The 16,701-nt window shown below is 49.9% G+C and overlaps 1 protein-coding gene across 2 annotated transcripts; it reads left to right on the top strand.

The window, feature by feature from the left end:
• Positions 1-2,383: 2,383 nt before the first annotated feature.
• Fis1 (fission, mitochondrial 1) lies at positions 2,384-16,650 on the top strand. 2 transcript variants are annotated; one of them, XM_052168143.1, is made up of 5 exons: positions 2,384-2,455; positions 13,505-13,637; positions 15,579-15,655; positions 16,003-16,108; positions 16,365-16,650. In XM_052168143.1, exons 1-5 carry the CDS (start codon positions 2,432-2,434, stop codon positions 16,460-16,462), a joined length of 438 nt encoding a protein of 145 aa, XP_052024103.1. In that variant the 5' UTR covers positions 2,384-2,431; the 3' UTR covers positions 16,463-16,650. The 2 variants fall into 2 exon arrangements, with proteins under 2 accessions (XP_052024103.1, XP_052024102.1); XM_052168142.1 differs by lacking the exon at positions 2,384-2,455 and adding an exon at positions 12,579-12,727.
• Positions 16,651-16,701: the final 51 nt, after the last annotated feature.

Here is a 16,701-nt window from a genome sequence, read left to right as displayed (position 1 = left end):
GAACATTAGTGACGATGTCAGGTACAGGGGGATACTGAGAGGAAGTGTTAAAGGTAAGGAGTCGATCAGAAGTACCAAGGCCGTGGACAGACAGACTGCTAGTGGCATGTCACAGCAGCATGCTGGGAGCTCTGAAGTCCACTCAGCAGGAGCAGGGGCTTCTGGGAGCTCTGAGGTCCACTCAGCAGGAGCAGGGGCTTCTTTCTGATGTGTTCCTGGGGACGGGGCAGGTTTCACAGCAAGAGCCTATAGCCAGATTCTGATTCCCAGGCAGAAGGGAGGAAAGGGTGGGGTGCAGGATGTGTGGCTACCCGTACCCACTGTGACCTAAACTCCCTTTCCGGGTGTGTTAACCAGGGACTCACACTGTTTCTACAGGGTGCCTGTCTGTGGGTGTAGGGGGGTGGGTGTCTGCACATGGTGGGAGGTGGGGGTGGCGAACACTGCTGCAGGTGTCCAGCAGCCAACAGCTGGATTCGAACATTCCTATAACTAGCTGTTCTAGGAGCGGAGGGCCCTAATATTTCAAAACCCAAACGAATACTCCCCCGCTGCTCACTGCTGCTAGAAGCCAAAGATTACAATATCTGCCAAGTGCCAATAGCTCTGCTGATTAGAAGTCAGAGCAATAAACCCTGACCTGTGTACCTAACAGCCAAAGTCACTGGCTTCTAAAGCCTGGAGGAACAGGCCCTTGTTTTTAGGACTTAGGATTCTAGGTCTATCGACACCAAAGCAACTTCTCCTCAGCTACCCACAATTCCTGTTGTCTGGTAAAGCAAAAGACCTCAGCCAAAAAGCTAGAGATGACAGCCCCTAAAAGTGACTTCAGGTTTCTTAGTGACTGTAGGAAACTGCCTGGTAGCTTTCATCCCCAAAGGGTGGAAGTCGCCACCATTTTGTGATCTTCTCTCTTCTCCGAACAACCTATTTGTCGTGAGCTGGAAAGATGGCTCAGTTGCTAGAGTGCTTGCCACACCAGCTTGGGGAATTGAGCTTGGATTCCCCGGAGGCCACATAAAGAGCTGTGCATCCTGAGCAGGTATTTATAATCCCAGAGCTGGCGAGGCAGAGACAAGGGGATAACTGGGGCTTGCTGGCCAGAGCAGTCTACTTGGTGAGCTCCAGGTTGGAGGATTAATTACCCAAAAGCCTTGGGGGGGGGGGGTTGAAAAGCTCCACACAGGGAAGTTGACTTGACTTGTAAGGAGATCCACATACTAGACCCACGAATATCTACTGCTACTTTAAAACTGTAAGTCCATGACCTGTACCTGGACTCTTCTATCTCCTAAGGTCTCTCTCTCTCTCTGTCCTGTAAAACCCCAACTCCTACCCCACCTCATGCTACATTCACACAGACCCACTCTCATGGAGAGATTGTGTGGCCCTTCAGTTTGTCCCCTGGATCAAACTCTGACACAGGTTCATTGAGAAAAACCTGTCTCAAGAAACAAGGTAGTAAGCCCAGGCTGGTAGTGTACACCCTAATCTCAGCACTGGGGAAGCAGGTACACGCAGATATTTGTGGGTTGAGGGCTAGCTTGGTCTACATTTGGCTACATTTGGCATTCCAGGCCATACAGTACTTCACAGCAGGACCATCTCAAAATAAAAGAGAGGGATTGAAGAAGACACCCAAGGTTGACCCATAGTAGCTTCCACAGGCACTATGCAACACACACACACACACACACACACACACAAGCACACACCTTAATTTAAAAATAATAAATCATTTTTATTACATTTTATTTATTTTGTGTATGTGCATGCACCACAAGGTGGATGTGTGGCTCTCTCGTTTCACCATAAGACTCCTGGGAATCGAACTCACATTATAAGGCTTGACGGCAAGCACCTGTTCCCGCTGAGCCATATCATGGATCCATAAGAATCTTTTGAAAACGCTGAGGGAAGGAAAGACCCTTTTCCCAGCGTCCGGTAGCGCCCCGCCCTCCTAGTGTTGCCCCGCCCCTTGTGGAGCAGCGCGCGTTCACTGGCCAGCGCGGTCCTCTCGCCCCGCCCTTGGCCCGCTCGGCCCCGCCTCCCTTTGGAGGGCAGCTACTGCGCAGACTCTTCTCTTCCCAAAGTAGCAGCTCCGGGTCCTCCAGAGCACCGAGCCGACTTCCTAGAGAAGCCCCCAAGGAGTCACCACCCGGAAGTTCAGGCTTCCCAGAGGGACCCAAGCGTGCTTTCTGTAATGCCTGCCGTTACTCCTACCCCGAGGCTGTCCTCAAGGGGCTGTCCTTTGTCAGAAAAGATGAATGAAGCACAGTAGCTGTAGCAGGAAGAGTTACAGTGTTGCAAGTTAAGGGATGAACCCGCAAAGTGCCTGTACAGAACAGCCCTGGGCCTATGTGCGGTGCAGGATGAAAGACTCCGGTTGATAGATCGCCACGGATAAAAACCAGGGTGCAGGGTTACATGGATGCCCAGAGATGAAGCTGCAAGGGTAAGTGGAGTCGATCCTGAGGGTTGAATTTTTCAAACACTGTCTTGTGTAGCTTTGATTTTTTTTTTTGAGACAAAATCTTGCCATGTAGCCTGGAACTCACCGGTCCCCCTGCCTCAGCCTCCCAAGTGCTAGCTAGCATCACCACCACTGTCGGCTGTTTTTAATGAGAACATGCAGCGCTCTGATTTTGGCCATGAAATGTAGCAATGTTTGGCCGTGTTGATGGACTGGAAGCAGGAACTTGCTGATTATATAATATGTATTCATTAGCAGTCCAGGGCTCTTTCACAACGGTGTACCTCCTTGAGAACAAGAGTTCTGTTATCTAGAGCCGAGAAGGATGCTTGGCGTGTCGTAGCTGCTTTATAGGGTGTGAGAGGACATTTTAACTCCCCACCTAGCCAGGGCAACTGAGAAGTGGAGGGGAGGTCACTGAAGGTTGGAAACTTCCAAAAATGGAGTCCTGGTCAGGTTTTGCCGAGCACTCCTGCGCTAACCACTGACAACAGACTTCGTGGGCTCAAGGGACTCGGGGCCCAGAACCCCGACCATGGCCAAATTTAGTCTCGGACCATCAACACACTCATCCCAGAGCTAGGAAGTGTTTTGTTTTGCTTTGAGTAGTCCCATCTGCAGTCCCCAAACCAATATGTATGTGATGTTTAAGCCTGCGTAGCACGATTTAATCAAACCATCCCCGGTGGCTTCCCTCTCAGATGATGCAAAAGTGAAAGTCTTCGTGCCTGTCTTCTCCTTTTGCTTTTCTTCCCCTTTCATTGACCATTTCCCCAGAGTATATTACTTAGCCAAACCACATTGTGACTGACTCTATATTATGTTAGAACTTTCCAGAAAGTTAATAATGAAGTTGGGTGTGCTAATGCACACCTATAAATTGTAAATTGGGAAGTCAAGGCTGTAGAAACAGGACTTTAAAGCTCACCTGGGCTATTGGGACCCTGCCTCCCACACATGGGAGAAATGTGTCTTTCCATCAAGAGTGAGATCTGAATGTAGATTCCCCAGCCCACACTCACATAAAAGCCAGATTTGACTGTGCCCATCTGTAACCCAGGTGCTGGAGGGAGGAGAAGAGAAACCTGGGAGAGACCCCGTCTTGTAAGATTAAGGTGGGGGCAGTCGTGGAAAACATTGGATGTCGCTTTCTGGCGTCCACATGCACATGCAAATACACACACATGCACACAAACACTACTAGTGATAAATTTTTCAAAAGTTAATAATGAGGGATGGAGATTTGGCTCAGAGATTAAGAATACTTGTTGCTCTTGTAGAAAACCCAAGTTAGATTCCCAGCCACAACACACTGGCTCACAACCATCTATAATTCTACTTCCAAGGGAGCCAGAACTCCCTTCTGGCCTCCGAGGACACCATACATGTGGCACACATACATGCTTGCAGGCAAAATACCCATACACGCAAAGTGAAAAATAATTGTTTTTAAAGTTAGCACTAACAAGAATCGATTTCCTCGGTAGTTAGGACTTGAGTATCCAGTGCTCTTAGGCACTGAACTGGGCTAGGTAAGAGCAGATAGACAGAGGTCCTGCCCTCACAGACCTCCCAGTCTAAGTCAGGAGGCCAGGATTAATCCCATCGTATCACAAGTGGCACACTGCAAAACAGTGCAGAGCAAACAGCATCCCTAACCACGATGATGACATCAGAGCTACAGTTCCCATAGAACTGGAGATGACTGTGTGCGGGGTGACTTTACTACTGAACCACCTTAAAAAAAAATAGTCCCTGGGGACTGCTTTGCCTGGGGGGCGCTTAGAGTTAACCTGCACTGTTCCTCCCCCTCCCCTGCTGATCTAGGCCAAGCCTGCGGTCAGTGGAAGTGAGGAAGTAATTACAAACTTAAGGACTGGCGAGACGGCCCAGCTGTGTGCTGCTCAGTTCTTTGCCCTCCTGACCCAAGCAAGCCAGGGTCATCTGGGAAGGGAAACTTGAAGTGAGAGAACGGCTCCATCTGATTGGCCTGCCCGCGTCTGGAGGGCAAGTCTGGAGGACGTTTGTTTGTGTGTGTGTGTGTGTGTGTGTGTGTGTGTGTGTGTGATTTTTTTTTTTTGATGTGGGAGGTTCAGCCCACTGTGGGTGGTGCCACCTTGGGGCAGGTGGTCCTGGGTTCTATAAGACAGCAGGTGGAGCAAGTCAGTGGTCTGTTACAACAATCAAACCTAACTAAGAGAACTAGGACAAGGTGCTTGCCACCAAGCCTGAGGACTTGAGTTTGGTCATCACCTGGCAAAAGGAGAGAAATGGCTCCTGTGGCTTTTCCTCTGACTTCCAGGTACACACACACACACACACAAATTTATTAGCCATGGTAGCACACACCTTTAATCCCAGGGAGGCAGAGGCGGGTGGATCTCTATGAATTTGAGACTAGCCTGGGCTACATAACAAGTTCTAGGCCAACCAGGGCTACACAGTGAGACCCTGTCAGGAAGAGAAGAAAAAATTCACAGAGTGAGGCATTTACTTTATTAAAGAGGCATAACCAGACCATATGTAATGATTTGTGTTGACTACCTCATATTTGGGTTCCTCTTGTGGTGAATACTATTTTGGGAATTTTTACCCCACTTAGATCATAAAGTTCCCAAATAAAAGACACAAAAGCTTTATATTTATAAAAGCGCTGGAGCAGGGCGGAAGTCAACCCTCTACAATATTTTTGTCTACTTCCCTGCCACTAACCCTGTGATATCACTTGCCGTGTTCTACCTGGGCTTCCTACTCAACCAGCTGGCCTCACAGCTGTGAGCGGACAGTCCGTCTACCCCGTGGTGGCTTCCTCCTTCCCCGTGTCCTGTGGTTCCTGGCCTCGGACCCCAAGCCCAGGAACGTTTGCTCTGCCCCATCTCTTCTGCCCAGCCCAGGCTGTGGGCATCTTTACTGTCCCATCAGGGAGGACTTGGGGGGCAAGGTTTACATAGCAAAAGATGGTATGTGTGAGGGTTTCCTCATCTTGGGGCAACCAGATCGTGGGGTACAGAATTTAGCATTTGAATATATAGCAGGACTAGACTAACCCACTATGTTTCCCTCTTTTTGTCTAAATAAAAAGGCTCTTTCTCCTATAATAATAAACAACATACTGAAGGAACGATTATGAAAACGATTAAATGAGAGTTACATTCAAAAAGTCCAGTCTTTTTTTTTTTTTTTTTCTCGAGACAGGGTTTCTCTGTGTAGCCCTGGCTGTCCTGGAACTCACTCTGTAGACCAGGCTGGCCTCGAACTCCGAAATCCTCCTGCCTCTGCCTCCCAGAGTGCTGGGATCACAGGCGCGCGCCACCACCGCCCGGCTCAGATTTCTTTATCATTCTAAATCATTTTTTCATTACCATCTTAAACATTTAAATTCTCTAATTTTCATAACTTATAGTTACCAACCTTAAGACATCCGTTTGTAATTTCCTCTAACCTTCATAATCTGTATGTATCACATTCTAAAAAACATCTTAGATCTTAAAACACTTTCTAGATCCTTTATAATTTAACTCTGAGACTACTACTATCTAGTCTTCAGTTCCATCCGAGACCTGAGAAGGAATAAATATTATCTGAATATACAGGAAGTACAGAGCAGCACTTCCAAAACTATACAAATGACAGGGACAGCTGAGTGCCTGGACTTAACCTCTCCAGGCTCCAAGCACATCCCTCCCGTGTCTTAACAGCTGAAGTGTCAATAAGAACCTGGTGTAGAAATGAAGTCAGCTTTGGTCCAAAGCAAATAGAGAAGGAGGATGCTGGGGGTATAGCTCATTGGTAGAATATTCACTTGGCATGTGTGAAATCCTGAGTTCACTCCCCAACACCACATACCGCAGGAGTGATGGTTCCACACAGTACCTGAGAGGCAGAGGCTGGGAGATGAGGAGTTCAAGGTCATCCTCCACTACTTAGTGAGTTCAAGGCCAGCCTAAGCTAGAGACTGGGAAAGAAGAGAAGGAGGGAGGGAAAAAAATAAAGAGAAAGAAGACCTTCTTTAAGGAAGGACTTAGGCTAAAACTCCTGGGTCCAGGGTTGGAAAGATGGCCCAGCGGGGAAAGAACTTATTGAACAGCTCTGATGCATGAGTTTGGCACCACCACCACCACCACCACCTCCACCATCACCACTACCACCACCATGGTAAAGCTGGAAAGAGAGAACCAACTTTATAAAATTGTCCTCTAAGTTCCATACTTTATCAATAGCTTTGACATACACATTAGACACACACATAATTTAACAAAAACTGATGATAATGGACTGTATTTTAAAGTGATAACCATAACAAACTGTTAAACCCAATAATACTAAAATCAAAAATAAAAAGCCGGGCTGTAAAAAAAAAAAAAAAAAAAAAAAAAAAAAAGAGCCGGGCTGTAGAGCACATGCCTTTAATCCCAGCACTTGGGAGACGGAGGCAGGTGGATTTCTGAGTTCGAGGCCAGCCTGGTCTACAGAGTGAGTTCCAGGATAGCCAGGGCTACACAGAGAAACCCTGTCTCGAAAAACCAAAAATAAATAAACAAATAAATAAATAAAAGTAAAATTCTGTGTAACATTGGACAGGTGACAGAACTTTCTAGAACTTGTTTCCTTGTGGCTCACAAGGCTACCTACGCTAAGGAGTTATTGAATAGGTAGGTGCTCATTAGGTCTGCCAAAGCAAAAACCTGTTTGTCAACCTGGTCTCACACAATTTCACCAACTCTGCTGGTCAGACTTCCTGAAGTCCTTGTTCAGTGCTACAGATAGAAGGAACTCAGCATATGCTTGGGAAGTACTCTACCACTGAGCCACGCTCCCAGCCCCTCCCTGGGGGATTCTAGGCAGGGACTCTACAGCAAGTTCTATCCTTGGCCTTCTGTTTATTGTTGAATTTTGTTTTTTTTTTTGTTTTTTTTTGTTTTTTTTTTTTTGGTTTTTTTGAGACAGGGTTTCTCTGCGTAGCCCTGGCTGTCCTGGAGCTCACTCTGTAGACCAGGCTGGCCTTGAACTCAGAAATCCACCTACCTCTGCCTCCCAGAGTGCTGGGACTAAAGGCATGCACCACCACCAAGGCCCGCCTGGCCTTCTGTTTATTTGTTTGTTTGTTCGTTTTCGAGACAGGGTCTCTCCTTGTACTTTCAGCTGACCTAGAACTCACTGTGTAGACGAAGCTACGCTTGAGCTCATAAAGGTTCTGCTTCTGCCTCTTGAGTCCTGGAATTAAAGACATGCACTTCCATACCCAGCTTTAATTTAATTTTGTTCTTTAAGTAATTTATTCAGGGGGCAGGAGAAATGGCTCCACAGTTAAGAACACTTGTTGCTCTTTCAAAGGATCTAGGTTCCCTTCCCATCACCCACGAGGTGGCTTGTAAACTATCCATAACTCCAGCTTCCGGGGATTTGATCCTCTCACCTGAGTCTCCAAGGCATTCCGGCATGCACATGCTGCACATACATACATGCAAACAAAGCATACATGCAAAATAAAGCCAGTTATTTTATTTTTATTACTTGCATACATGTGTCTGTATGTGCGTGTGTGCACATGAGTGTAGGTGTCCTTGGAGACCAGAAGGGTATGTCATATCCTCTGGAACAATTGTGGTTGCTGGGAACCAAATTTGGGTCTTCTGCAAGAGAATTAAGTTCTCTTAACCATTGTGCCATCTCTCTCTCTCTCTCTCTCTCTCTCTCTCTCTTTCTCTCTCCCCCACCCCCACACCCTTTATTTATTTTGAGGTGTGAGGTCATTCCAAGTCTCTTGGCCTTGAATTCAGTCTTTAACTGGGGTGTGCCTTGAACTGGTGGGCTTCTTCCCTGGTCCTGAATAGCAGGATTTGGGGCCCACGACCTGCACAGCCAGTGCGCCCGTGCCCTTGGAGCACTCTCCCCTTTTACCTGTGCTGTCCCTTCCTTCATGTCGCTGTGCCAGTACCAGGACTCTGCTCTCTCTGAGTGCATCACTGAGACCTTGCGTGTCCTCCTCTTCCTCGGAATTTCAATTCCCCAGATTCCGTCGTGGGTTTTGTTTTCATTTGTGGTGGTCCCGCGCCCCCACCCCATACACATTTGTTGGTCTGTTGTGGACAATTCACATATGCTACAGTCTGAGTGTGGAGAGGACGGTGTGGTGAAAGTTGGCTCTTTCCACCATATGGGTCCTAGGGACCAAACTCATCAGGTTTGACAGCAAACATCTCTATTGTCTTCCTGTACTAGTGACCAATCCTAGGTCACATATTTACTAGACAACACCCTGAGCCCCAGCCCCAGCCCCAGTCCCCATTGTTTAAATGAGAAAATGACTTCTCTCAAAACATCTATCTACCCATGCTTGAGTTCTCTGGATCCCAGGTGGTGCTCTCGAACCCTATTTTGGGGGTGGGGGGAAGCGTCCAGTGCTGACACTATCTCAGCGTGAGCTGGCATCTGAACACACAAGTTAGCTTGCTGCGGACAGCCCTCACAGATCCCAGGTGGCCCCTGGCACTTCTGAGTTTCACATTGAGAGCTCCGGGGTGGATAAAGAGCAGTAATGGCCGGGCACTCAAGGACGCACGTGCCACCTCTGGTTTCTTAGGAAAAGGTGTAACTCCACATTGGCCAATTGGAAGAGGTTCACGAGCTATGTGTGGGGACAGAGAGTAATTCATGCATGGTGTTCATGATACTTCCCCGTGATTGCCAGCACAGGAGCTCGGACTCCACAGCTGAGAGCTGTTTATGGGAGGTTTCGTTTGATTAATTATTGACTCCCTCCAGCCCTCTCCCTACCCTGTGAATGAGGGGTGGGTAAGACACGCAGTTCCAAGCTCTCCATCCGGACTGGGTTTCTTCTGTGACTAGCCTCCATCCCGACAGCCGCCCAGGACCTGCCGAGACCCGTTTGATGAGAGTGGAAATCTTTTTCATTCCTTAGGAAGATGCAAGGGATTCAGGACTCCGGTGCTCCCTGACCCCATCAGGGATCCTATCTGGGTGTGGTACCTCACACCTTTAATCCCAGCACTTGGAGGCAGAGGCAGTTGATCTGTATGAGTTTGAGGTTATCCTGGGCCACGTAGACCATTCCAGGTCAGCCAGGGCTACAGAGCCACATAGTGAAAAACCCCATCTTAAACAAAACAAAACAAAACCAGACAAAACCAGGGATCCTAGGAACCTTGGGCCAGACACCAAATTTTATGTGTCTATCACTTTGCTACAATGTTTGGAGTTTTGTTTGCTTTTCATTTTTAAAAAGATGTACTTTTAAACATACGAATGTCTGCATGAGCTTCTGTGAACGTCAGGTGCACAGAGTCAGGTCCCTTGGCCCTGCCCACAGAGGCCAAGAGCATCCGATCCCTAGCACTGGACTTCTAGAAGGAGGTGGACCACCTGGCAGAACTGGGAACTGAGCTCAGGACTTCTGGAAGAGCAGACTGTTTTCTATTCTATTCTATTCTATTCTATTCTATTCTATTCTATTCTATTCTATTCTATTCTTTTGGTGTTTGAAGACAGGCTCTCTCTGCATAGCCCTGGCTATCCTGGAAACTCACTCAGTGGGCCAGGCTAGCCTCAAATTCACGGAGATCTGCCTGCCCTCTGCCTCCCGCACGCATCAGATAAAGGTCCTGAGTAGCAAGCTGTGTGTTAAGGGGCCAGAGTGGGGACAAAAAGTTAAGCTGACGCCTGGGACCAGGAGGTCTTGCGTAAGTGGGTGATTTATGCCACCAAGTTTATTAAGAAATACAGCGTCTTCTGGAGAGTGGCCCAAAGTAGCTAAATTGGACAATGTTGGCAAAGAGAACTCGGCATACCTCAGACATACACCTCTAAGGACTACCAGCCGTCGCCCAGGGCAGAGAGTAGAGTCCTGAGCAGCCGCAGCCCTCACTCCTTCCAGGCCCGGGCCTCCAGCCTCAGACGCGGCCAGGTCGGCTCCCCGACAGTGACACAGAACTGACGTCTTTTGCCCTTTCACCCAGGCCTCTGAGAAAGCCTTGGATTGTCTGACTCCCAAGAGGAGCTCATGTACGTCAGGCTGGACTTGAACTTGCTATAGCCAAGGATGATCTTACACTTCCTCATCCTCCTGCCTCCACCTCCCAAGTGCTAGGATTATAAGCACTTGGTGCCCTACCATTCCCAACTCTTTTTATTAATTCATGCCCCTCCCCATATGAAATGCATAAGGACAGAAGTTTTATTTTTATCAGTGTCGTTCCCTGTACTTAAAATAGTGACCGACACTTAGGAAATGCTCAGTCGGGAATGAATAAACCAATAAGCAGGGGCAGGGGTAGAAGATGGATTCTGAAGAGCAAGGACGGCACGTGCAGAGGGCCTGTGATTGCTGCAGGTTTCAGAATCATAGCGCAGGGGACAGGGAGTGTGCTGGCAGGCCTCTGTCAACTTGACACACAAACTAGAGTTATCTCAAAGGAGTGACCTAAATTGAGGAAAATGCCTCCAAGAGACCTGGCACTAAGGCATGTACCTAACTAGTGACTAAAGGGGGAGGACCCAAACCGTTGTGGGTGGTGCCATCCCTGGTCCGGTGGTTGGTCCGTCTGTCCGTCCGTCCGTCTGTCTGTCCTGGGTTCCGTAAGAGAGCAAGCTGAGCTGGGTGATGGTTGTGTGCCTTTAATCCCAGCAGTCAGGAGGCAGAGTAGGCGAATCTGAGTTCAGAGTCAGCCAGTCTGGTCTAGAGAGCTAATTCTGTTACAGCCAAGGATACACACACACACACACACACACACACACACACCCTGTGTTGAGAAAGAAAGAGAGGAGGGAAAAGCAAGCCAAGGAAAGCAAGCAGCAGCCCTCCATGGCCTCTGTCAGCTGCTGGCTCCAGGTTCCTACCTTGCTTAAATTCCTGTTTGGCTTCCTTCAATGATGAACTGTGGTGTGGCACCGGAAGCTGAATCAACCCTTTCCTCCCCAAGTTGCTTTGATCATAGCATTTTATCCCAGCAATAGTAACCTTAACTAAAGGCAGTGAGAGCATCTGTCTCCAAAAACAAAAACAAACAAACAAACAAAAAAACGAGAAACCAGGCGGCTGGCACCTAAGGCGCAGTAGACAGGGCTGGCTTCTGGCCTCCGCACGTGAGCATGCGCACGGGTGGGAGGGGTGCAATTAAAGCTGTGCAACCACAAAGAAGGGTGTTGGTGATAATTTTCTTCATATTTTATTCAACAAAAATTCATTAAGCTGCTGGTGGTGATGGTATACAGTGTTGAGCCCAACACTTGGGAGGCAGAGGCAGGCAGATCTCAGTTCAAGGCCAGCCAGGGCAACATAGTAACATCCTGTCTCAAAAAAAAACCCCATACAAACGCAAAAGTGTGATGAGTCTTTGCTGTGAGTCTTAAATTCCACGTGTGATCAAAGGCCAAGATGAAAGATCCAAAAATGTCACTAACCATTACTGCTCCTAATACTAAAACCCCAGAAATTAGCATTTGGCTCTCGCTTCTCCTCAGGCTAAAGGCCTCGGGTTATTACTTATGACCCCATAATCCTAGGGTACACCAAGAAGATGGTTTCGCCACATCATATTTGAAAGATCCGTCCCTGCAAGGGATAATTTTATTAATTTTAATAATGTGTATGCATATGTGTCAGAAGAGGGCCTTGGGTCCCTTAGAGCAGGCATCCAGGCAGTTGTGAGCTGCACCATGTGGGGACTGGCACCTGAGCTTGGCTGCTGTAAGAGAGCCACCCATGGGCCTTTAACCCCCAAACTGTGTGTTTCCTGGCCCATCAGCTTTTCTTCAGAATCCTATTAAGAGTGTCTCTCCGCTGTGATCATGTGACTCAAGTTGGCCGTGGGTGGGGGGTGTCGCGTCTTGGGAGGGTATAGGGTATAGTTACCAATTCCTCTTGCATTGTGTTACACTGAGGCCCTCCGGCCCCTGGTACTCGTTAGGATTTTATTGCAAACATTGAAGATAATCCAGCGTACTAGAGTGAGGGGTTCTTAGACTGGTTAGAATAATGTGATCCATGGAAGATCTAGGACAGCCTGGGAGTCCATAAAGAGCAAAGGATCCCAGCGTAGGCTCTAGCGCCACCGCTGGCCCCAGGGCACAGGAGGAAGGGGCGGGGCCTCCACAGGTCTATGCCGGAAGTGTCTCTCCGCCCCTGCTACTGGACCATGGAGACCGTGGCCCAGTAGATACCTTAGTGTGAGGTTTGCAGGGGCGGCGGCCATGGAGGCCGTGCTGAACGAGCTAGTGTCTGTGGAGGACCTGAAGGTAAGGTCTGGGCCGGAGGAAGGAGGAGGGCAGAATCGGAAAGGGCAGTTCCTGAGGAGAGCTGACCGAGGCCAAACAGTGCCGGTTTCGTCTTTCTGGGAAAGCTGAACTACAGCTCCCAGCAGCCTCTGCGGCATCCTGCTTCTTGTGGCAATCTGCGCTGTATCCCTGGGCCTGTCGGGAGTTGTAGTTTCCAGGGTTTCGGCAACTCAGACCTAGGCCTGGGGTCTTAGTGTGATGCAGAGCTGGGCATTTGGAGTACTCGTGCAGGGATGAAGTAGCATAGTCATTGGTGTAAACTTTGGCTAGTGTTTAGTCCCGCACGGTGCTATTTTCACCGTATCCTTGTAGTCGTGTTTGCTTTCCTCTCCTAGAATTAAAGTCAGGCAGATGCCGGCCCAAAAGAGTATAGGGTGAGACGGGACCAGCGGCCACAAGGAAAAGGCCACGTAGAAGGTCGTTTAGCTCTGGGACAATATGTTTACTCTTCAGCCACTTGGGTCAGCTGGTTTGAGAGCAGTGCCTGCAGCTGCCGCCAGGTGGCATCTCCTCTTGGTACCACTAGGGGCTGGGTTCAGGGACCTTCTGAAGGGGAGAGCACAGAGCTTGGAACCCAGGGATGGGGATGACAGAAGCTGGACCTCGGGGTACCAAGATCTAGAAGGGAAAGGCGGCAGATAGGAAAATGTGGTCTAACTGGGATGTAGACATTAAGTTAGCTGGAGAACAGGGGGGTGCCCTTTGTTTCTAAATGATTGTTCTTTTCTCTATTGACAGAACTTTGAAAGGAAATTTCAGTCTGAGCAGGCAGCTGGCTCAGTGTCCAAGAGCACGCAGTTTGAATATGCCTGGTGCCTGGTGCGCAGCAAATACAATGAGGACATCCGCAGAGGCATCATGCTGCTGGAGGGTAAGGCGCTGGGTCTCCCGCTTTCCAGCCGCCAGCCAGCCCTCTGCTGTCCTTGACCTCACCCCTCGAGGACCCTTTCCAACATGGAAGCCTCCCCTTAGAGCACATCCGTCACTCGGTCATCACCGGTGAATTCACAGCAGCAAAGGGCTAGATTGAGTCTCTGTAGCCCCGATTTCAACATCTGAACATTCATTCAGATGGAAAATGCTGCGGGAGAAAAATGTTCTCAGGCTGGGGAGATGACTCAGGGCATCCTGTCCAGGCACAAAGACCCGAGTTCAAATCCCCGGCACCCACAGCAAAAGCTGAGTGTGGCCACGAGTGTCTGTATAGAGAGCAGAGTTCGGGTGAGCGACAGGTGGGTGGCTGTGGTCCTAGCCCAGGTTCAGGTGGAGACCCATCCTCTAGGGGATGCTGTGGAGGGTGAAAGCAAAACACCAGACGTCCCCTGGCCTCCGCACATCCATCTGCACGCACACAACGTACACAAAACACTTGTGGTTCAGTTACTAAGTGCTGTTAATCTAGCATTTACGTTGTATTGGATAACAGTAATTTAGAAAATCCTAGAGAGATAAAATATCCGAGGGGCTAGTGGTATCAAGGCCATGTGATCCCAGCACTCCAAAGGTGAAGGACGTAATTCACAGAACCTTGACTGTGGAGGTGGAGGCAGGAAGAACAGCAGTTCAAGGCCAGAGTCAGCAAATACTGACCAAATTTGAGGTCAGCCTGGACTACATGAGCTCCTGTCTCAAAAAAAAAAAAGCATCTTTGGAGAATATAGGTAGGTTCTGTGTAAATACTGTTTAATTTTATAGACAGACCTTCCATCTGTAGATTTTGAAATCTGTAGGCCACCTTGGCATAATCCCAGAGGCTATTAAGGGATAATACTGTAGTAACAAAAGTAAAACTATGATTTAGTCATTTTCGATTTTGGCACAGGATCTGTAAATAGCTCACGGTGCTTCAGCCTGTGAATCCTGCTTCAAGCACCTTAGTGCTGGGAATTCAGGGGTGCCACCAGCTCTGGGGCCTTTGTAAAAGCAAATACTGTCCCCCTACTTTGATCAGCTTGGATTTTTAGGTTTCTTTGACAGTAGAGCACAACAGCGGAAGTGGTCCCCGAACAGCCGAGTCTCATCTGGGGACACAGGCAGGTCCTGAGGAGCCTGCATCTCTGCCCAGCGAGTTAGTGCCGAAGTGTGGTCGCTGCGCGCACCGTAACTCCAGCGCCGAAGAGGCCGAACAGCCTGATGGGGAGATTAGAATCAGCCTGGACAGCATAGCGCATGCCTGTCTTAATTCCTTAACAAAGACACACACACACACAGAATGAAATGAAAAACAAGTCAGGCAAGGGTCACTCAGGGAAGCTACGTTAAGAAAGGGGGCAAGTGCCAGGCGGTGGTGGCGCACGCCTGTAATCCCAGCACTGTGGAGGCAGAAGCAGGAGGATCTCTGAGTTTGAGGCCAGCCTGGCCTATAGAGTGAGTTGCAGGACAGCCAGGGCTACACAGCAGAGAAACCCTGTCTCGACAAAAACCAGAGCTCAGTCTATGGAGTGCATGTGTGCTGCGTGGGAAACAGTGCTTTGATTCCACTCCCAGCCTAAGGCAGCCGTGCCCTGTACCACTCAGAAGTCCAGTCATCCTCAGCAAGATGAACGTCGTGCAGGAGGTGACCTTGCAGTAGGTCCCAGAGCTGGCCAGTGGGAATGCACCCATCCATACATCGCTGGGCATCCCCGGCATCCGCCGTGGGTGTCTGGCAGGCTCATGGCTGCCTCGGGCCTGTGACTGGAAAGCTGGGGGTGATAGGAGGTAACAGGTCCAGGAGAGCCACCCTCCCAGGATCCTAGAGCGAGGCAGCGAAGCAGGATCCATAGCACAGAGCTAGAAAAAGACTCCATATTCTCCTCCCCTCCCCCTCCAGAGCTGTTGCCCAAAGGAAGCAAGGAGGAGCAGCGGGACTACGTCTTCTACCTGGCCGTGGGCAACTACCGGCTCAAGGTACGGCCCGAGCCGCCAGCGAAGGGCAGCGGGCTGGGGTGACGGTGGCTGTGTGGGTTCAGAGTAATCCCAGGGCAGGCTCTGAGGGAAGGTGAGAGTATCGGGGTGTGGGGACCACGCTGACGTCAGGTTGGGGTGCAGCCCAGTGCCTGGAGCTGTTATCTCTGCGAGCTTATCACCCCCCCACAGCTGGGCTGTTTGTGAACTCTACTCTGTGGGGTGGGGCTCTAACGGGTGGAGGGGGAGGAAGGATGAGCCAGCTGGGGGAGGACACCCCTGGGTGAGGGGTGGCAGGAGGCCCATCCCGAGGGGCGTGTGCGGTTTGAGATGTGCCTTTCTGATCGCAGGAGTATGAAAAGGCTCTAAAGTACGTGCGAGGACTGTTGCAGACCGAGCCCCAGAACAACCAGGCCAGGGAGCTGGAACGCCTGATTGACAAGGCCATGAAGAAAGGTGACAAGCCTCTGTCGACTGCCCTGGGGAACACAGACTTGCGGGCGTGCGGGGACACACACACACACACACACACACACGAGTCCGAGTCCTTCATCAGACCTACCCTCCAAGGGTCTCTGTAGCCCTGGAGTCCCAGCCTGCAGACTCTGGGTACAGGTACCCCTCTTCTGTGGCGAGGAGAATGGTCAGGGACTGGGGTGGAGGTGGCGGTGGGACTGGTCTGCTCACGCCTGCCTCCCTCTTCCTTTTCCAGATGGACTGGTAGGCATGGCCATCGTTGGTGGCATGGCCCTGGGTGTGGCGGGCCTGGCTGGACTCATTGGACTGGCTGTCTCCAAGTCCAAATCCTGAAGGCAGCCTCACCTGCTCTCTGTCCCTGGGAGCCGGTCCATCCTCCCCATCGCCTTCCCTCCTCTCCCGGACCCCTGTCGTCCACCTCTACAGTGCCCATGACCCCTAGTCCCCACCCCCTGTACCTGTCGTTTAACCCTGTCATGCTTTGCAATGAGTGTAAATAAAATTGGGCCGCGGCTTGGGAAGCTCTGTGTGCGAGCATCGGTTGAGGGGGAGAAGCAGGTTCCCCGGGTGCA

This window comes from Apodemus sylvaticus, chromosome 22, assembly GCF_947179515.1.
Source record: "Apodemus sylvaticus chromosome 22, mApoSyl1.1, whole genome shotgun sequence".
NCBI classification, from domain to species: domain Eukaryota; kingdom Metazoa; phylum Chordata; class Mammalia; order Rodentia; family Muridae; genus Apodemus; species Apodemus sylvaticus.
Note: the sequence above shows the minus strand (reverse complement) of the source record. Positions and strands in the feature narration are given on the sequence as shown.

Coding starts and splice junctions, on each gene's coding strand:
- Fis1 (XM_052168142.1), top strand. CDS start 12,683: ATGGAGGCCGTGCTGAACGAGCTAGTGTCTGTGGAGGACCTGAAG. Junction 12,728..13,504: donor TGTCTGTGGAGGACCTGAAG/GTAAGGTCTGGG, acceptor CTCTATTGACAG/AACTTTGAAAGGAAATTTCA. Junction 16,109..16,364: donor TGACAAGGCCATGAAGAAAG/GTGACAAGCCTC, acceptor TTCCTTTTCCAG/ATGGACTGGTAGGCATGGCC.